Source organism: Physeter macrocephalus, chromosome 5, assembly GCF_002837175.3.
Source record: "Physeter macrocephalus isolate SW-GA chromosome 5, ASM283717v5, whole genome shotgun sequence".
Lineage (NCBI taxonomy): Eukaryota > Metazoa > Chordata > Mammalia > Artiodactyla > Physeteridae > Physeter > Physeter macrocephalus.
The window spans coordinates 6,078,872-6,099,237 of NC_041218.1; the positions used below are offsets into that span (position 1 = coordinate 6,078,872).

General features: G+C 65.0%; 1 protein-coding gene across 1 annotated transcript in view; it reads right to left on the reverse strand.

Annotated features, from left to right (window-relative positions):
• Window positions 1-2,012: 2,012 nt before the first annotated feature.
• Window positions 2,013-20,366, reverse strand: part of AGAP3 (ArfGAP with GTPase domain, ankyrin repeat and PH domain 3) — a 33,919-nt gene continuing 15,565 nt past the window's right edge. The window contains exons 12-19 of the mRNA XM_055084699.1: window positions 14,184-14,352; window positions 11,090-11,209; window positions 6,162-6,299; window positions 4,285-4,439; window positions 4,109-4,199; window positions 3,710-3,932; window positions 2,844-3,099; window positions 2,013-2,705 (exon numbers count right to left, since the gene is read on the reverse strand). Of these exons, the coding sequence (XP_054940674.1) occupies window positions 2,499-2,705; window positions 2,844-3,099; window positions 3,710-3,932; window positions 4,109-4,199; window positions 4,285-4,439; window positions 6,162-6,299; window positions 11,090-11,209; window positions 14,184-14,352 (1,359 nt within the window). The 3' untranslated portion in view covers window positions 2,013-2,498. The remainder of the gene's footprint in view (window positions 2,706-2,843; window positions 3,100-3,709; window positions 3,933-4,108; window positions 4,200-4,284; window positions 4,440-6,161; window positions 6,300-11,089; window positions 11,210-14,183; window positions 14,353-20,366) is intronic.

The following is a 20,366-nucleotide window of genomic DNA, read 5'->3' on the forward strand; positions in this document are numbered from 1 at the left end:
AAACAGGACCTGCATTGATTTGGGAGGAGAGGTGGAGTAGAACAGAAAAAAAAATGGGCTGTGAGTGAGGCGAGGTCAGAGAGGGGAGGGAAGTACAGCTCCGTCCAGCCCCGGCCAGCTTCCTCACCTGCGTCAGAGGGCGTGCCGCTGCTGTTCCCGGTTCCTGGTTTGCAAGCCAGCCGCTGTCTAGTTGCTCACGTCTATTGCCTGCCTCTTCCAGTGAGACTGAGACAGCCCTTCCCTGGCAGCTCTTTCCTCCTAGCTGGTTCTGGCAACCAAACGGAACGCAGCCTGGAGCTGTGACTGGTCACAAGCGATGGTGGCACGGTGCCCTGGCTGGGACACACACAGCCAGGGTCCTCTCTATCTTTTGGCTAAATTCCAGCAAGGTGGAGAACCAGGCTGAAAAAAATGTAGTCCAGACCAGCCCCATTCCTGATCTAGATCGAGGCTGTCTGCTGCCTTTGACTTTGACTCACCCACGTGGGGAACCTACAGGGTGAGATTTTTTTTTTTTTTTTGGCGGTACGCGGGCCTCTCACAGCTGTCCAGCCGCTCCGCGGCACGTGGGATCCTCCCGGACCGGGGCACGAACCCACGTCCCCTGCATCGGCAGGCGGACTCCCAACCGCTGCGCCACCAGGGAAGCCCGGGTGAGATTCTTTTTAGCAGAGAAGCCAGGCAGAGGCCGAGGACCCCAGGAGCGGTGGTCGTCTTGCTGTCAGGAATCCGCGTCCGCGGGTCTAGCAAGGGCTGGAGCGGAGGCCCTCTCTGGCTCTGCCCCCGGGGAGGGGAAGGGGGGGTGGGGAGGAGAACTAGGAAGACCAAGGCCTTGATCTGCCCTTTTCTTCTGCATTCGCCTCTGAAGCCTCCTCAACTGTACCAGGCAGCGTTCAGCCACCCCAGGGGCTTCTTTTCCTCGGGGGACCTGGAGGTGATTATTGCTAGTATTTTCTGAGCCCAGGAACCCAGTCTCACACACACCCATGGCCCTGTCTCTGTTCTGCCCTTATCCTTGTTTAAGGCTCTTGTCAGCCTGGCAAAAGGGGCTGTGGCCCAAGACAGTAAAATGTGGGTTCCTCTCTGAATAGCTTTACTTGGCTAATTTCCCTACACGTGGGCAAGGGCCGTGCAGAGCGCCAGCCCGCCACACCCAGTGTACAAGGGCCACCAGCAGAGCAGCTCCAGGAACGGGGAGCAGCGGGCTCCCTAGGGGGTGGGAACCCTAACTTAGCAGTTCTCACCCTTCAGGAACAGGCACAGAGGGGTTTCTCCCAGGTTTTCTTCCTAGAATAACTAAGGGATGGTCCGAGGGAAAAGCAGAAGCTCTGGACTCTGCCTCCGGTTTGGCAAGGGGTTGGCCGGAGTCAAGGGGGCTGTTCTGCCGTCGGTGACCTACCCTCTCCCCTTTCCTCAAACGCAAAGCCTAGGGATGAGTTCCCCAGAGACTCGCTGCCACTCAACCCATCCCGTCCTCAGAACTCTCCCCCCCCACCGAGCACAGACCCGCGCGGCTCCCTGAACCTCCGGCTGCGGGGCTGGTTCCCAGACGCCTAGGAAGGGGGACAGCGCTCCTGCCTTCTCTGTGGGTGAGCTCTGGGCAGCGCGGCTGTGGCGTGAGGTCACTGGACAGAATACCGATGAAAACGAGGAGACCAACAGAAAGCCATTCTGAGGGTGGAGGCGGCAGGGCAGGGGGGAAGCAGCGGGAGGCTTCGAGTGGGGAGCGCGGAGCTCGTCTCTCCTCCTGGCAGGGTTCACTGCCGGCGCTGCTGACAAACTCAACTACGCCCCTGGCAAGAGAGGGCTGAGAGAAACGCAGGTAGGAGGCTGGGGGTTGCCTAGCCTCCCGCCTGCCTCCTGGCCGGGGGTGGGGGGGGTGGGGAGTGGGTGGATGGGGTACCCCAAAGTAAAGTACAGCAAAGATGAGAAGACAGGGACAAAGGAGAAGAGAGAGACGAGAGGGGCATTTTCGGAACGGCAGGGAGATGAGAGGGGAGACGAAGGCCACACACACAGTCTGGTTTATTGGCACATCTCACACGCACCAAGTATGTACACAAACATAAATATTCCAATGTACACATTTACATGGGACTCGCAGGTCACCCCCCAGCGTCTGCGCCACCCAGGCTCCGTTTTAGGAGGAGGCTCCCGGGGGGGCCGGCACGAGAAGGTAGGAATCTGGAGGCGGGCGAGGTCCCGCCCCCCTCTCCTCCCAGCGCCTCCAAAGGGTCCTGTCCCTCTGCAGCGGCACCCGAGGGCAGGGGCCAGGCACCCCCGGTCCGCCTGCTGCAGCTCCAAGCCCGGCGTCCCCTCTGACCCTTCTGTCTCTCCCGGTCAGTTCTTCCCTTTGACTCCTCCCGTCTCCCTGTCCTCCTTCCTCTCTGCATGCCCCTGCTTCTCAGTCTCTGCGTCTTTGTGTCTTCCAGCGCCTGCAGGGAGGTGGGTGCCCGGGCCCTGGAGTCCTTGCGGCCCCTCTGCCCTCTTCCTGGGCCTTACAGGAGACTAGGGCTTCGGTGCAGCTCGGCGGAGGCGCCGGTGCCGTTGGCAGGCTCTCTGCTGGGGGTCGGGGCTAAGCTGCAGCCCTCCCCGGGGCAGCCGTGCTGGATCAGGATGTCTGCGCACTCCTGGCTGCCGGCCCGGCGAGCGTAGGCCAGCGGGGTCAGGCCCCGGGCGTCCCGGCTCCTCACGTCCACGCCGTACTGCAGAAGAAAGCACGTTTTCACGGTCGGCGGGGCACGGCGGGGAAGGTGTGGGTTCCCGGGGACAAAACGGAGAGGCGGCTCTCGGAGGGCTGGGGTGAGAAGGACGTCAGCCAGCGAGGTCACGCCCCGACTCACCCAGATGAGCAGCTGCGTGAAGACGACGTTGGCCATGGCGCTGGAGAGGTGCAGGGCCGTCCGCCCGTCCCCGTCCCCGTAGGTCTCGTTCACCTCCTCCTTGGACCCGTGGGCCAGGAGCATCACCAGCAGCCGCAGGTCGTCCTCCACCACCGCCCGGAGCAGCTGCTGCCCCAGCGGCACGTCCGAGCTGGGCAGCGGGGCCAGGAAGAGCTTCTGCTCGTACTTGGCCCGGATCCAGCTCTCCTTCTCCTCTCTGCGAGCACAGGAAGGGCCGGGCCGGGGTCAGGGGGCGAGGGGGCAGCGGGCAGAGAGAGCGTCGGTGCAGAGGCGGGCCTGAGGGACCCGGGCGGGTGGGGGCGGGGGCGGCAGGGGGCAGCGGGCGGCGCAGAGGGTGTGCAAGAAGTGGAAGAGAACTCTGGGGGAGGCCCCTGGGGGCCGAGAGGGCAGGAAGAGTCCCGGCAGGGCTCGGGTGGCAGCTTATCTGGCCCTGCAGGAACAAAGGAGGCGGGGGCCTGCTCCGGGGGCCCACGCACGACCCTATCTACCACCCATTCTCCCCATCTCAGAGCTCAGGCCGAGGCCTTCGCGCCACAGAGCGATAGGGCCCTGCGCATGCGCCTCCCGCTGGCCCCCTGACCTGCTGATAACGCTGAGAAAGGGCCCGTTGTTGTGAGGCGCTGAGTGACAGGAGGGGGAGGGGCACCCCCAGGGGCCCACTGCCAAGCAGAGCAACGGCCGGGTTTTAATTAACCCTTCCAGCCCTGTCTTAGCTGCCCGGGCCCACCCCCAGTCCTCCCCACCGGGCAGGAGCGCCCACGGGTCCCTCCCTTGCTGGCCAGCGCCGGCCCCCCCACCCCCCTCACCTGCAGGCGTCGGGCCCTGGCTTCGCGTAGCCGTCCAGGGCCCCCTCCCAGACACTGTTGGCCAGGGCATTGCCCATGGCGGTCATGACGGCCAGCAGCTCAGGGGGCCAGTCATCGAGGTCGAGGGAGCGGACCCGGGACAGGTGAGCCCCCAGATGCCGGTGGGTCCCCGAGCACTCGATGCACATCAGGGCGCCCAGGTTCAGGCTGGCCCAGTCTGGATCTAGGTGCGGAGAGGAAGCAAGATGAAGCCCACGGGCAACCAGAGCGAGACGGCCAGGAGAGCTCCCCGCGGCTGTTCTCGGCCTGCGAGAAGCCTCTCGCAGAGCTTCCTCCACGAAGCCGGGCGCGCTTTCTCTAAGCCACCCACCAGCCCGGCCCCGCCGGCCCGGCACTCACTGGGGGCGTCGCAGTCAATACAGAAGCTGTTGCCACGGACGGTGCGCACGGCCTGCACAGCCAGAGCTGCGTTCTGGTTCCCCAGTCGAGTCTGCCTCGGGGGGAGAGGCAGGGGCGGCTGGTCAGTCGCGAGGCCGTCCCGGGACCCCACCCGACCCGGGCCCCTCTGGGCCAACCTTGTCCTTGGCGCTGCGGCAGCCCTGCAGGCTGGCGAGGATCTGGGCCTGCACGCTCTGCACCCACAGCTCCCGCTCCTCCGCCGTCGAGGCCTCGAAGTGCCACGTCTGCCCGGTGAGGGACACCACCACAAACTCGAACGACTCCTCGGCCTCTGTGGGCACAGGGACACGCACCGGCATGAGGGCCCCTGCCGGCACACACGCGCAGCGACACGCCACCCCGGCCTCGAGGACCTCTCTCTCCAGGGCACCTTGCGGGGAGTAGGGGGCAGAGAGCCGTGTGGAGCCCCCAGACCTCCATCCTAGCCACCTGCGGAGCCTGGGTGAAAAAGCGGGGGAAGCGAGGTTCTGGCATCCCTGGCACTGCTGGGAATGGGTCTGGAGAGCAGAGGGTTGCTTCCTGGGGAAAGCAGAGCTGAGTATCTGGAGAAGGATGTGATGGGGCGTTAGGAGACAGTGCTGGCGGGCGGTGGAGGGGGGCGGCGGCGAAGGCGGGGGTGGGCACCATCCGTACATGTCAGCTGCAGCCGCCTCATTTTGCAGCTCATTAAACCCAATATTCCTGACGGCGTCAGCGTGGGACTCCTGGGAGCCGGGCCCCTCCCCTGCTACCCTGGCACCGGCAGGCAGGGAGGGCAAGGGGAGAGGAGGAGAGGTTTCCTCCAGAGTAACCGGGATGTGCGAGCAGACAGAAACCTGAGGACCTCTGCAGCGACAGACACTCCCCGGCAGTGTGGTGAAGCTGTCCCCAGCTCTGTCCCCCCAGGCCCCCCAGGAGACAGTCACGTGGACCTCCTTCGACGGTCACTGCCCCGTGGGTAAACAGTTCCTAACAAGCAGTGCGAGTGTGTCCTGCGGCTGGAGAGACAGGTGCCTGTGAGGAGGCCCAAGTGAGACCACACGTCCTGCCAGGGCAGCCTCCCGCCCCAGTGACACTGACCATGCCCTCCCGGCCCCGCCGCCCCCCCCCCGCCCCGCCCGCCGCCAAGGGAAGTCCTCCTGGCGGGCTCCTGCTCTAAGGCGCCCTTAACGGAACTGTCTTCGTAGAGAAACTGGTACCTTTCTTTCCCCAGGCTCCACCATTCCACCTCACCTTGCTTCCACCATCTTTGAACTACATAACGGTGACAGTCTGTGGGGTTCAGTTCCCTGGTACAGGTGCACCCCGTGCCGTGAGCGCTGAGCACCCCTGGATCACCGGTTGGCTGGGAAAGGTGGCTCCTTCCCTTAGAGATGATCTCCCCCACCTAGCCACGCCCCTAACCCTGACCATCAGAATAGAAACCAGCAGCTGTGCATCGATGTAGGTTAACCTTATTTAGGAGCAAAGACACTCCAACCACTGAGAAGAGGCACATTTTGAAGATACTCTGGGGAAAATCAGAGAAGCAGCGCTATGATTAATAAGGGATTATGAGAAAGGACCTACGGAAAAATACCTGAGGAGCTGGAATTCCTCAGCCTAAAGAAGGCTAAGGAGAGGCTCAGCCAAACACACACGCGTATGAAGCACCTATTTTGCGCCCCGCGCTGCTTAAACTCAATGGGTGATACAAGAGACACAGAAACCATAGGTCCTGCCCGCACCACCTTGGAAGAGCTGCGGGATACGTGGTAGCCTGCTGTCTTTGACCTTCTGTAAGCATGAGAGAAGTACGCTCACGTTTTCACAGGAAGGGTTCAAGTTAGGCAGAAGAAAGAGCTTTTCTAAGACACCAGGTTGGGAGGACCAAAAGTGGTGGAGCTGCTTTTACGGGAAGTTATTATTAGAAAGTGCTCCACCCAACACAGAAAAAAGGCCGTGACTCCGCAGGTGCTACCCCGGTCCTGCTGCCCGCCTCCTGGGCCTCGGTCTCCCGGGGGGGCCCCCTAACCTTCAGCAGCACCGCTGGGGCCGTCTGGTCGGGGGGTCCCGGTGCTCTTTTTCCTCCGGTGCTTCTTCCGGTTGGAGTGGGGAGATGGGGGAGGCTCCAGCTTGGGGCTGGAACTGAGCACCTCAGCTGGGCCACTGGCTGGTGAGGGAGAGGTGGAGAAGTGTGGGGAGAGGGGAGGGGCCAGCACAGGCCCTGCCCTGGGGGCTGGGGGCTCCACCCTGAACTGCAGCTGGGTGGCCCGACGGGGCGGGGGGCGGGCGGGCGGGCAGGGGGCACTCCCGCCCTGTCCGCACCCCGGGAGGGGTCTGCCCACAGAGTCCCGACCCCAAGGCGCCCCGGGCCTTGGAGGAAGGGAGGGCGGAGAGGAGCGTGTAGGAACCGCAGGCAGGGCGGAGAGAAGGTGAGGAGGGAAGCGGCTTCTGCAGCCTGGAGGGCGGAAGGCGGCCGGGGGGAACGCACTCACAGGGAGCTGGAGACCCAGCAGCTCCGCACCAAATTTATCCTCAATCACACTCCCCGATCCTCACAATTAATAGCAGAATTAGAAACAATCAGGGAGCTGCCTAATTACTGTCAATTAGAGCGCGCTAATCAAGCTCCCGTCTCCCACACCCCGCCCCGCGCTCACCACTAAATGTCAAACTTCATTAGAGGCAGACACGCGCCCTCCCTCCCTGCCTTCCGCCTGCCAGACTCAACAGAGGGGCCCCACCAAGGCCAGCACAGGCCGCAGGACGGTGACCCCGGGAAGGGCCCCCGGCTGCCCTCTCGGGCCTCCACATCCACCCCCCGGGGGCCTGGGCCGGGCCGGGGAGGTGACGCAGACGACGCAGACCCGGGGCGTGGGCGCCCAGCTGCTTCCTGCTGTCAGAGCTCAGGCCTCAGGCCGGGCTCCGCGCTTCTGCTGGGATGCGGGCCTCCTGGGCAGGGTCTCGTCGGGGAGGAGAGCTAACGCGCTGCTGCCCGGCAGGAGGGATGCGGGAGCAGCAGGCGTGCCCGGCCCCCAGGGAGTCTCCTCCCTCTCACACCCTCACTTCGGAGAGGAGGGCGGGGCTGCGCCCATTTCCCTCTAGCCTTCAGGACTGCTGATGGACGTGGGGCTACGGGTGAGTGAGGAGAGAGCGTGAGTGAGGAGAGAGCGTGGAGGTGCTCGCTGAAGAGGCGGGGGAAGAAGTAAGGGGAAGACGAGGCACAGACACTGACGAAGGGAAGAAGACGACGAGGCCAAGGAGAGCAGGCGGAGGTGGCAAGGGAGAGTTCTCGACCACCCGGACTGGGTGGGGCCTCGGCCTATCCAGGGGCAGCGCGGGGGAGAAAGCATCTCTCCGGACAGCTCCCTGATCCTGTCTGCGGGGACCCCTCTCCACGCGGGCTAGCTGCCGCGTCAAGCCCCCGGCCTCCGACCTCCCCACTCAGCGGCTCCCCCGCCCCCCCCGCGGAGAGGCTGATGAGCTGGCGGCGCAGGGGGCTGATGGGGATGCGGTGGGCGGGCAGGGAGCTGCAGAGGGCGGGTCTCTAGCGCCAGCCGCCGGCGCGCGGGCCTGGGGACAGCACAGGGGCAGCCACCCCAGCTCCATGCCGCAGGCGTGGCACTGGCTCTGCCACAAGCCCTGGAGGGCTCCGCCGGGCCCCCTTGCCCATCTCGGCCTCCCCGGCTGCCCTCCTCTGCGGCTTCACCGGGTCCTGCATACCTGGGGGCAGGGCAGCGGCCTCACTCCACTGGTCGGCGCTGGAAACGGAGCAGGAGCGCTGGTGCAGCCCCTCTGGGCGCGGGCCAGACCAGGCTGGGCTGCTGGCCGAGTGGGGGGCACCTGGGGGGGGGTGGGAAGGGTCAGACTGGGAGGGGAGGCCGGGGGAAGGGCACCCACAGACTTTCCTGAAAGTACAGCTCCGGGCAGAGCTTGAGCAATTCCAGCAGGATACTGACCCAGGATGAGGGGCTCCTGGCTTCACCAGACACCGGGCCAGGATCACTGGAGAAGCGGAGGCCTCCCACGGGCCCAGACCTCACACCGCCCCCCTTGTCTCCATGAACGCCAGGGTCCACGCCTCTGTCCCCTCCCTGTGATCAGGAGCCAGAAGTTGGGTGAGCGGGACAGTCCCCCCATCACTGCTGAGCTGCTCCCCGGCTATCCCAGCCCCTGCCCCTCCTGGCCAGGCCCCGAAGCCCGTTCCAGGCCACGTATGCCATTTGCTGTGCCTCAGCTTTGCTGCCATTCTGACGAGGAGTAAGTGTATCAAATTCAAGTAATTATGTCTAATTAGTATTAGTAATTATCCTGTGGGGCTGGAGAAAATTAATCTTTCGTTTCCCATCGGGGAAGAACAGCAGAGCCAGGGGAACGGAAGGCCCCAGGAGCGCCAAGCCTGGGGGCCGTGGGGCCGGCAGCGCGTGCCCTCCCCGGGCCCGAGTCACCGTGGGGAGATGGTGGCAACGGCCCCCGGGCCTCAGGGCCGGCCGCGGACAGCCACACTGCCCTCTCACCTCAGCCGACCTGAGACGGGGTGGGGCCTGAGGCCAGAAGGCCGCGGCTGAGGGAGGTCCGCACCGAAAGCTGGGCAGCTGGCCGGGTGCCCGGCGTTAGCGACAGGCAGGGACAGGCCCTGAAGCTGAACAAGCGGAGGGAAGGGTGCGGGCCGACACCAGGCCCTGGACCAGCCCCGCAAGCACAAGGGTCAAGTTTCTGGAAACCAAGGGACCGGAAGATGTGCGCGGAAGCCACTAGAAGGTAAAGGAACAGGCCAGACGTCCCTGATGCTCGCTCCGGGGACAGCACGAGACTGAATGGTGGGGGCGGGTTTTGTGTTTCTCTTGTATCTTTCATAACACCCCAGGCAGGACCAGACACACAGTAAGTGCTCGTTAACATGCGTGTGGCACCCGTGCCAGCCCCTCCCACCCCGCCTAACAGGTCCCTGCAAACTTAGCCTTTCTTGGGGTCCCTCCGCACCGACCCCCGTCAGGAAACCTTCCAGGGGAGCAGCCTCGGGTCCTAACTTCTCAGATGCTGCGCTTCTCGCCACCCCTCGCCTGCTTCCAACTCCCCCCACCCCCAGCCCCACCCAAAGACAGCACAGGCCCAAGTTCCCCCCCAAGCCCCCCAACCCAAAACCCCGAGGGAGGGAAAGTGCTTTCCCTTTTCTTTGTTAATTCTCCCCTCGTTACGCGTGCAATCCCACAATCAGTGTGCACTGTAATTGTCGAATTTGATGCTAATGATTAATGAATTAAACATGGAGCCATCAATTAGTCCTCGGAGAATAATTCTGCATAAAGCAGCGGATAATGTAATTACAGTAACAAAGATAATGAGATGTTAACATCGCCCGGTGAGCGGAGACACGCGTGAGTGTGTGCGAGGTCGGGGCGCGGCGGCGGGGACGCGGCTCGGGCGGCGCCTGGCCACGTGTTCCAGGGGCGTCGGCGAGCGTTTGCGGGTACTGGCAGTTACGTGGGTGAGTGTGCCGCGCGCCCCCTTCGGGGCGGGGGGCGGGCGGGCGGGCAGGGGGCACTCCCGCCCTGTCCGCACCCCGGGAGGGGTCTGCCCACAGAGTCCCGACCCCAAGGCGCCCCGGGCCTTGGAGGAAGGGAGGGCGGAGAGGAGCGTGTAGGAACCGCAGGCAGGGCGGAGAGAAGGTGAGGAGGGAAGCGGCTTCTGCAGCCTGGAGGGCGGAAGGCGGCCGGGGGGAACGCACTCACAGGGAGCTGGAGACCCAGCAGCTCCGCACCAAATTTATCCTCAATCACACTCCCCGATCCTCACAATTAATAGCAGAATTAGAAACAATCAGGGAGCTGCCTAATTACTGTCAATTAGAGCGCGCTAATCAAGCTCCCGTCTCCCACACCCCGCCCCGCGCTCACCACTAAATGTCAAACTTCATTAGAGGCAGACACGCGCCCTCCCTCCCTGCCTTCCGCCTGCCAGACTCAACAGAGGGGCCCCACCAAGGCCAGCACAGGCCGCAGGACGGTGACCCCGGGAAGGGCCCCCGGCTGCCCTCTCGGGCCTCCACATCCACCCCCCGGGGGCCTGGGCCGGGCCGGGGAGGTGACGCAGACGACGCAGACCCGGGGCGTGGGCGCCCAGCTGCTTCCTGCTGTCAGAGCTCAGGCCTCAGGCCGGGCTCCGCGCTTCTGCTGGGATGCGGGCCTCCTGGGCAGGGTCTCGTCGGGGAGGAGAGCTAACGCGCTGCTGCCCGGCAGGAGGGATGCGGGAGCAGCAGGCGTGCCCGGCCCCCAGGGAGTCTCCTCCCTCTCACACCCTCACTTCGGAGAGGAGGGCGGGGCTGCGCCCATTTCCCTCTAGCCTTCAGGACTGCTGATGGACGTGGGGCTACGGGTGAGTGAGGAGAGAGCGTGAGTGAGGAGAGAGCGTGGAGGTGCTCGCTGAAGAGGCGGGGGAAGAAGTAAGGGGAAGACGAGGCACAGACACTGACGAAGGGAAGAAGACGACGAGGCCAAGGAGAGCAGGCGGAGGTGGCAAGGGAGAGTTCTCGACCACCCGGACTGGGTGGGGCCTCGGCCTATCCAGGGGCAGCGCGGGGGAGAAAGCATCTCTCCGGACAGCTCCCTGATCCTGTCTGCGGGGACCCCTCTCCACGCGGGCTAGCTGCCGCGTCAAGCCCCCGGCCTCCGACCTCCCCACTCAGCGGCTCCCCCGCCCCCCCCGCGGAGAGGCTGATGAGCTGGCGGCGCAGGGGGCTGATGGGGATGCGGTGGGCGGGCAGGGAGCTGCAGAGGGCGGGTCTCTAGCGCCAGCCGCCGGCGCGCGGGCCTGGGGACAGCACAGGGGCAGCCACCCCAGCTCCATGCCGCAGGCGTGGCACTGGCTCTGCCACAAGCCCTGGAGGGCTCCGCCGGGCCCCCTTGCCCATCTCGGCCTCCCCGGCTGCCCTCCTCTGCGGCTTCACCGGGTCCTGCATACCTGGGGGCAGGGCAGCGGCCTCACTCCACTGGTCGGCGCTGGAAACGGAGCAGGAGCGCTGGTGCAGCCCCTCTGGGCGCGGGCCAGACCAGGCTGGGCTGCTGGCCGAGTGGGGGGCACCTGGGGGGGGGGTGGGAAGGGTCAGACTGGGAGGGGAGGCCGGGGGAAGGGCACCCACAGACTTTCCTGAAAGTACAGCTCCGGGCAGAGCTTGAGCAATTCCAGCAGGATACTGACCCAGGATGAGGGGCTCCTGGCTTCACCAGACACCGGGCCAGGATCACTGGAGAAGCGGAGGCCTCCCACGGGCCCAGACCTCACACCGCCCCCCTTGTCTCCATGAACGCCAGGGTCCACGCCTCTGTCCCCTCCCTGTGATCAGGAGCCAGAAGTTGGGTGAGCGGGACAGTCCCCCCATCACTGCTGAGCTGCTCCCCGGCTATCCCAGCCCCTGCCCCTCCTGGCCAGGCCCCGAAGCCCGTTCCAGGCCACGTATGCCATTTGCTGTGCCTCAGCTTTGCTGCCATTCTGACGAGGAGTAAGTGTATCAAATTCAAGTAATTATGTCTAATTAGTATTAGTAATTATCCTGTGGGGCTGGAGAAAATTAATCTTTCGTTTCCCATCGGGGAAGAACAGCAGAGCCAGGGGAACGGAAGGCCCCAGGAGCGCCAAGCCTGGGGGCCGTGGGGCCGGCAGCGCGTGCCCTCCCCGGGCCCGAGTCACCGTGGGGAGATGGTGGCAACGGCCCCCGGGCCTCAGGGCCGGCCGCGGACAGCCACACTGCCCTCTCACCTCAGCCGACCTGAGACGGGGTGGGGCCTGAGGCCAGAAGGCCGCGGCTGAGGGAGGTCCGCACCGAAAGCTGGGCAGCTGGCCGGGTGCCCGGCGTTAGCGACAGGCAGGGACAGGCCCTGAAGCTGAACAAGCGGAGGGAAGGGTGCGGGCCGACACCAGGCCCTGGACCAGCCCCGCAAGCACAAGGGTCAAGTTTCTGGAAACCAAGGGACCGGAAGATGTGCGCGGAAGCCACTAGAAGGTAAAGGAACAGGCCAGACGTCCCTGATGCTCGCTCCGGGGACAGCACGAGACTGAATGGTGGGGGCGGGTTTTGTGTTTCTCTTGTATCTTTCATAACACCCCAGGCAGGACCAGACACACAGTAAGTGCTCGTTAACATGCGTGTGGCACCCGTGCCAGCCCCTCCCACCCCGCCTAACAGGTCCCTGCAAACTTAGCCTTTCTTGGGGTCCCTCCGCACCGACCCCCGTCAGGAAACCTTCCAGGGGAGCAGCCTCGGGTCCTAACTTCTCAGATGCTGCGCTTCTCGCCACCCCTCGCCTGCTTCCAACTCCCCCCACCCCCAGCCCCACCCAAAGACAGCACAGGCCCAAGTTCCCCCCCAAGCCCCCCAACCCAAAACCCCGAGGGAGGGAAAGTGCTTTCCCTTTTCTTTGTTAATTCTCCCCTCGTTACGCGTGCAATCCCACAATCAGTGTGCACTGTAATTGTCGAATTTGATGCTAATGATTAATGAATTAAACATGGAGCCATCAATTAGTCCTCGGAGAATAATTCTGCATAAAGCAGCGGATAATGTAATTACAGTAACAAAGATAATGAGATGTTAACATCGCCCGGTGAGCGGAGACACGCGTGAGTGTGTGCGAGGTCGGGGCGCGGCGGCGGGGACGCGGCTCGGGCGGCGCCTGGCCACGTGTTCCAGGGGCGTCGGCGAGCGTTTGCGGGTACTGGCAGTTACGTGGGTGAGTGTGCCGCGCGCCCCCTTCTCCACGCGCCACTTCCGCTCCCCAGGCGAAGGTCTTCAGGGACCAGGAATGTGACAGGACAGAGTGTCTTATGGCTTCCCTCCCTCGGAGGGAACAGCTAGCTTTCCCCTTGCTGCCTGCCTGCGAGGAAAGGCTCCCCTTCCATCCACTCACGCTTCCTGCTCCCTCTGGTGTCACCTGAGAAACCCCAAGCCAGTCCACAGGCAGCTCCGGGGGGGGGCGGGGGGCGGGGGGGGGGGGCCCAGCGGCCCCGCCCCTGCCCCGCGCAGAGCAGAACACCCAGGACCGCGGTGGCCTGTTTCCACTGGACCCGCCTCCCCGCCCCCCAGTGCAGCTCCACGGGCGGCTCCCGGCGCCCTACCCGTCTTTCTCGTCTTTCTGTCCTTGGCTTCCTTCCTTCCTTCCCTCTGTCCACTAGCTCGCTCGCTGTCTAATTCAAGGGCTTAGAGGACGGAACATAGCTTCCCAAGTCAGGCACGCGCAGGTTCAAGCCCAGCTCCACCACTTCCTGTGGGATTTTACAGACAAGTTATTTAACCTGTCCGAACCTCTGTTTCCTCATCCACACAACACGGGGAGGAGAGTCTCGACTTCAGATCTACTGCACCCGGCACCCCTCCCCCAGCGGGGTCAGTGCCCGCCACGTGCCCCTCGCAGCGCCTCCAGACTGGGGGGCAATGGTGGCACACGCGGCAGGGCGGGGTGCCGGCCCCTCAGGGCCTCACCTCCAACCGGGAGCGCGCTCAGAGGCTCCACCTCTTCTGGACGCGGGGCAGAGCCCGCTCGGCCTCCAGCTGCTCTCTCTAAACTCAGCCTGCTCTGGGCAAAGAGCCCCCCCCGCCCCCCCGCCGCCTCTCACTGCAGACCTGAGGACGGTCACCAGGTTCGTCCCAGGCAGCCCTGTCCCCTCCCGCCTCCCTCCCTGCCCGTCCGGCAGGCTTGACTGAGGTGCGGCCCTGGTGCCAGAGGGCCCCGGCGTCCCCACCATCACCTGCCTCGGCTCCAGACGCTGACGCCACCTGTCAGCGCGAGGCTATCTGTCCCCGTTCTGACCTGCCAGGCAGTCCACCGGCCGCCACCTCGACTAACCCCACGAGGGCAGCGTTTTGGCGACTGCGCTTGGCTGAGCTGATCCCGAAGCAAGACGCCGGGTGGCCGGCGTGTTTGGAGCCCCGAGGACCCGGCTGGGGAGGGTGCAGCCCCACACGCCTCCCTTCCGGGCCCCGTCGCGGCGCGCCCCACCCTCCCAGACAGGCGGGGCCGCGGCAGCCCCACGCGCCCTCCCACCTCAGCAGCCCCCTCACCTGTTCCCCCACCCAGCTGCGCGCTACTCCGCTCCAAGGCCGACCCGTTGGCCCGGGGGCTGGTGCCAGGGGCTGTGGCCGGCGTGGCTCGGGGCAGGCGCTTCCCTGGCACTTTGACCGTGGTCCGCAGCAGGTCGATCTCCTTGCCGTGGATGTTCTGCATGTAATCCTAAGGCCACGCGGACAAGACAGAGAAAGACTCGTTAGGACAGGTCGCTCTTCGGCAGCACCTCATCTCTGGCCCCCCCAACTCCCGGGTCCCTCCCCCGTGCTGCTGGCGGCGGCGGGGGGACAGCCCGAGTTCCGGGGCGCGCGCAGCACGCCTCCCAGGCTGCCCGCGTGCGGCTCGGTGCGGGGCTCAGCCGGGAGCGGGCCAGGGGCGACGGAGGGTCGAGAGCCAAGAGCTGAGGCTCGGGGCTCCTTTAGGGAAGACGGCTCAGGAGGCAACGCAAAGGAGGCCAGGTACTGAACCAAGATGGGATTTAGGGAGAGAGGGCATGTGGCCGAGGAGAGGAACCGACAGGCTCCGTGGGATGCGGACGACGGGGGGGCCCCGGGCGGCCGGGCGCCAAGGACTTCAGCCCTATTTTCAGAAGCTCCCGCCACCACTTGGGACTTTGGGAACTTACAAAGCCTAGGGCAGCCCCCAGTCCTTAGAATGGCACCTGATGATAAACAGCTGTTGGACAGCTAAAGGGAGGGAAGCCTTTGATTCTTCTCGCTGCTCTTAGGGATACCGAGACAAGTCCGCGGTTCCACAGACACCAGTGAGTATCCCAACGGCAGGAACAGTAAGAACCGCCGACCACATCACGTCGCCCGCCCAGCCACGTGCCAGGCGTCCACGGAACCACAGCTGTACGTCGCGGCTGCATTTCACGCACCGCCTCACGGGATCGTCACGACAACTAGAAGGACGGTGTTACGACGCCCGCTTTGCGGGTGAGGAAACCGAGACTGACAAAGGTTGACCGGCCCCAGGCCACACGATCAGCAGGTGACAGAGCCAGATTCAAGCCCAGGCTTTTCGGGTTCCCAAGGCTCTGCGCGGAAGGCAGACTTCCTCCTCGGCCCAGGAGCGAACCCTGCCTTCCAGTCAGTACCGAGGGGGCCCTGGAAGTGGATGAGCGGGGAGGGCCCCTGAGACTGGGAGCCACTGGGTGCTGAGCCCCACCGTCCGCTGTCTCGGCCTCGGCCTGGGACCGCCCACCCCAGGGAGCGGCGCCTGGCGGGGCGGGGGGCGCGGGAGGCGGCTGAGGCAGAGCAGGGCCCTGCCCGCCCTCTGGCCGCCTGCCTGCCTGCCTGCCGTAAACCCCGCCCGGCCGGGCCCCGCTCTGCCTGCTGCTTCTCGTTTCTCCTTGCAGGCTGCTGACTCCTGCTTCCCTGCCCCTGGCACCAGCGAGTTCCGGGGCCGTTCCCAGCAAACGTCCTCCATAAACCATGGCAAAAGCTCCTTCCCGGGGGCAGAAGCTGGGCCGGCGGCACCGATTTAACTTTGGACAGAACTCCACCGATCAGACTCGGGACGGGCGCCTCTCCCCCCTCGAGAGAGCCTCTGGGATGTCCTGCATCCAGGGCGCTTCCCCGAGCGTCTGGCTCGAGGAGTCTTCGTGTCCTTCCAGGCCCCAACCCTCTCACCCTACCCACCTGGAGCAGCACTCCTGGTCGCCCAGGTGTCCTCCTACCTTCTCAACTTTTAGCTTCGGGGAAAAGGGACAATGTCCTCTGCTTAAAAGAGCCGACGGGGAGTGCTGCCTGTTGGGAAGCAGGGCCAGGGCGGGCTGGCGAGGTGCTCGGGGGCTGCCCTCACTCTGTGAACGAGCAAGAGGGCGTCAAGTAGAAAGGGGTCACCCGGCCCTAAGGAGCCAAGAGAACGTGGGAGTGTCCCGTTATGAAGAGAAGCAAGAACAAGGAAACAGAGAGCACCCAGCACCAGCCCGGCTCCTGCACTTCTGCGTCGGGCTGGAATTCACCGCAGGGCGGGTCATCAGGGACCAGTGAGAGGGCCAGTGGCAGGACTGGCCGAAGGACCGAGGGGAGGACGGGGCACCACCGATGCTAGCACGCCGGCCTCACCAGTCAAGCCCGGCTCCCGGAGGCCCGGCCAGGCCTGTACTCACTCTTTATTCTCCAAGCGGCTCTGCCACCTTCACAGGCAGATGGCCCTTCAGAAAGACAACAAGGGCATAGCCAGCCGGAGGGGAGGAGCTCCTTTCCCTGCAGCTTTGCGCTGCGTCCGTGCCCTCCTGCCACCACCTAGTCCTGCGTGAGGGACAGTGCCGGGTGCCTGGCCTCAGGCACCCTCCGCTCCGAGGGGGTCTGCTTCACGTCTCAGAAGCACAGAACAACATCACTGAGAAGTCGGTGAGGGCGGGCTCCACCCACGGGAGGACCCCCTCCCCTCCAACGACCTCTCTCACCTCCGCTCTGCTGAGCGCTGCCAGGGCTCCGTCCCCCTGGTCCCTTCTCCAGCAAACTCGGCCCGCCCCACCCGGTGGCCGCTGGCCCTTTGGTCTTGCTCTCGGCCCAGCATCCGGCGTGTGACTCCACCCTCCTGGCCCTCCTCACTCCAGGCCCGACAGCCCACCGACTCGGCTTCCGCACGCACCCAGGACCCTGCACACAGTCACATCTTAGCTCAGCGGCCCCAGACAACTGTCAACAGCTGGCTGGGCCGAAGGCACAGCTGCAGTCCCTTTCCTGCGGGAGGGGCTTGGGCTGCTCTAGTTCACAAGGAGGCCACAGCCGCTGCGACAGTTTTCAGGCCCCACGACAGCCCTGGGATAACCAGGCTGGGACACGGCGGGAGAAGCTGACCCCAGGCCAGGAAAAAGAGCCACACGGAGGGACTCTGTTCAGGGCCAAGGAGCCAGCAACCAACGTAAGGGGAAAGCACCTGCCCTCAGCATCTCCGACCACCTCGGTCGGGCGCTGGTTGCTTGGGGGGTGTGGGGAGCAGGCCAGCACCCGGCCAGCTGCAGGCCCGGGCCCAGAGGCGGAGCCCGGCCCCAAGGAGAGCGCGGCCAGGAGCTCAAAAGGCAGCAGCAGGGACGGGGCGTCCGGGGCAGAGCAACAGCGTTTCCCTCCGTCAGCAGAACGGGGGGCTCGGCAGTGGCGGTGAGAGCGGCTGCTCAGGAGAGCGGTCACCACGGCTGCCTTTATTACCCACCATCAAACAGCAATTTCTTCCCCAGCCTCCTCGCTAATTACCCAGCCAGCGTGCTCATCTCGTTTTATTACTGGAATTAACAACGAGTTCAGAGCGTGGAAAGCTATTAAGATGTGTGATTAAGCCACATTCAATTAGTTTCTACAAACAATTTAATTGATGTTGCAGATAGAATTAACAGAAGGTGATTGTGTGAATGGCTTCGCTGGCTGCAAGACGGGAGAGGCCGTGGCGGGCTCTCTGGGGCTAGGCAGGGGCTGGGAGTGAGGCTCGAGGCCTGCCCACCAGCCCTTCCTCTGCAGCCCGTCACGTCCCGCCAGCCCGCCCGGCCTCCGTCGGGAGGCGGGTCCCCAGCACCGCTGCCCTCCGGTCTCCTGGGCAAGGCCGGGCTAGGCCAGGAGTTCCCGGACGGGCCTTCCTCTCCGGCTCCCTAACAGGAGGGCGCCTCCAAGGGAAGCGGGCAGCTCCGGGGACGGAGGGTCCCTGCTGCCAGCTGGGAAGCTTGCTCAGGTTGGAAAACGCGGCAAAGGGGGGGTGGAGGTGGGAGAGCTAGCAACAGGGGTGCGGCGGCCGCCAAGGAGGGAAACCGAGAGGCGAGCGGCCTCTGTCGGGAGGGAACTCAGGCCGCGCACGGAGACCCTTGGCTTGGCCTCCCTCGTGCTTTCACTGTCCCCACGGTTTCGAATCTGATTCGCGTCTCCTGAATGGGAAGCGTCTACAGGGCAGGGAGGCCGCCATCTGCGCGTGCTGGTTGCTCAGGGCATCCAGCATGTGGGGAGCTGGGGAAGGACGTGCACTTTGACCCCGGAGCCAGAGGGCAGCCAGTGAGGGGCTGATGGATGGGGAGGCCACGCTCTCAACCTCCTCACCGCGTCCTGCGGCCCGGCGGCGTCTTCGATTCACCTCGCAAGAAAGCAGCGACAGCCTGGAAGCGCCTGCCGCCAGACCCTGTCCCAGGCCCGACACACTAAGCCGCACACGGTTCACGGGCAGCACAGCACCGGACGCGACTCCGAGGGCGTCCGCCGCGCAGCCGGGCCGGGCACGTGGGCTGCCGGCTGCCCCCGCCACACCCACCCACCACCTTACTTGCCCCAGTGGTAACTCTCCGGCGACTCTCAGGCAGCCCCGAAGGGAGGCGCTCCTGGCACGTACAGAAAAATCTGGGTAACGCTCAGAGTCAAAGTCGTGGGCCAAGTCTCAGCCCGGCCACTGGCTGGGTGACATGATCCAGCAAACCCCACCGAGCCTCTGCTCTCCAGTTTGTCAAGTTGTGTGTAAAAACAGCAATCCCTCAGGCCTCTACCTTCCCTTCCGAAACCAAAACCGAACACAACACCGGGCGCTCTCCTCCCTGTGCCGAGACCCCGCTCCCGTCCCTCTCCTCCTCTCTCTGGGGCGTGGGACCAGCAGGGGGCGGCAGCCTGAAGCAGGAGGGACAGGTAAGGATGCAGCAGAGGGGAGGGTGAAGGCCACTGCCACACAGGTGGGGAAACAGGCCTCAGACCGGCCAGCTCCCAGCCCAGCAGCCAGGAGGCGCCTGGGCAGGGACCCGCGTGTCCCGCCTGGGCTGTGGGCGCCGGAAGCCCGGAGGGCCCAGACCCCCTCTGCTGGGAAATACCGTGGCCCTGCCCTTTCCGGCTGGGGGCACCGCACCCACGGCTGCTCCCTGCTCCCTAAGACGTGGTGCCTCTCGTCAGGGCTCTGCCAGTAGCCTCGCTGCCCCTTGTCCTGGGTGGACTCAGCAGCGGGACCGGGTCCTGGGCGAGGAGGAGGCCAGAACGGGGAAGAGGACGGCACCCAGGAGCCTTTGTGCTAAATTCCCAAGGCCCCCCGGCTGTGGCCCCTCGTCTGTAAGCCCCCTCAGCCCCAGTACCACGGCACCAGCTCCCGCCCTGTGGAGTAAGAGGCCCCGAGCTGAGGGGAAGGGCCAGGTCCAGAGGCACCCAGAGGGCCAGGCTGGGCTCTGGCCTCACTGGAAAGGCCCAAGCCAGGCCTGTGAGCTTTCTCAGCCATCCTAGGTGGTGCTCTCAGGATGGAGCTATGGCCGAACCGTGGACCCCAGCACGTCTCAGGTCGGGGACCCCTGACACCTTGTGCAGATTCAAAGGCCGGCGAGGTCCCTCGGAGGCGGGCCTGGGGCCTCCGGGCCGGGGGTGGAGGCAGCCCACGTGCTGCGCTTCAGGGGCTTCACGGGAGAACTCATTAGCCCCACAGCAGGGTGGCGACAGAGATGGATGCTGGGGACAGCTGTGCGCTGGAGCCACGCAGCGAGGGGAGGGGAGGGAGGAAGGGTGGGGGAGCGGCCACGGGGGCCACGCCGTCACCGCGCCCCAGCCCCTCCCCGGGCATCGGCCACACCCTTCCAGTCCCCTCTGCCCTGCCAACAGTGCCCCCGATGCCCCTCTTCTCAAGGGGGCCTGGCCAGGCCCGCCACCCCAGCAGCCCTGGCTTAGCTGCCCTTTCGCTCCACATCGTCCCAGGAGCCCAGGCGTAACCCCGGTGCTGCGGCTCCCCGAGACACAACTGCTGGCAACGCCGACCCCCCCAGCTTGAGCAATCCCACGTAAACGGGCCCGATCCAGCTCTTAAAACAACTAGAGTGTAGGATGTAGAACCTGACTCGCACACCAGCCAAGCCCAGAGGTGACCGTCCCCGGGGGTGAGTTTACTCCAAAGAGCTCGGCCGGGACTTCCCTGGTGGCGCAGTGGTTAAGAATCCACCTGCCAATGCAGGGGACACGGGTTCGAGCCCCGGTCCGGGAAGATCCCACGTGCCGCGGAGCAACTAAGCCCGTGCGCCACAACTACTGAGCCTGCGCTCTAGAGCCCGCGAGCCACAACTACTGAGCCCGCGTGCCTAGAGCCTGTGCTCTGCAACCAGAGAAGCCACCACGGTGAGAAGCCCACGCGCACACTGCAACCAAGAGTAGCCCCTGCTCGCCGCAACTAGGGAGAGCCCACGCGCAACAACAAAGATCCAATGCAGCCAAAAAAAAAATAAATATTAAAAA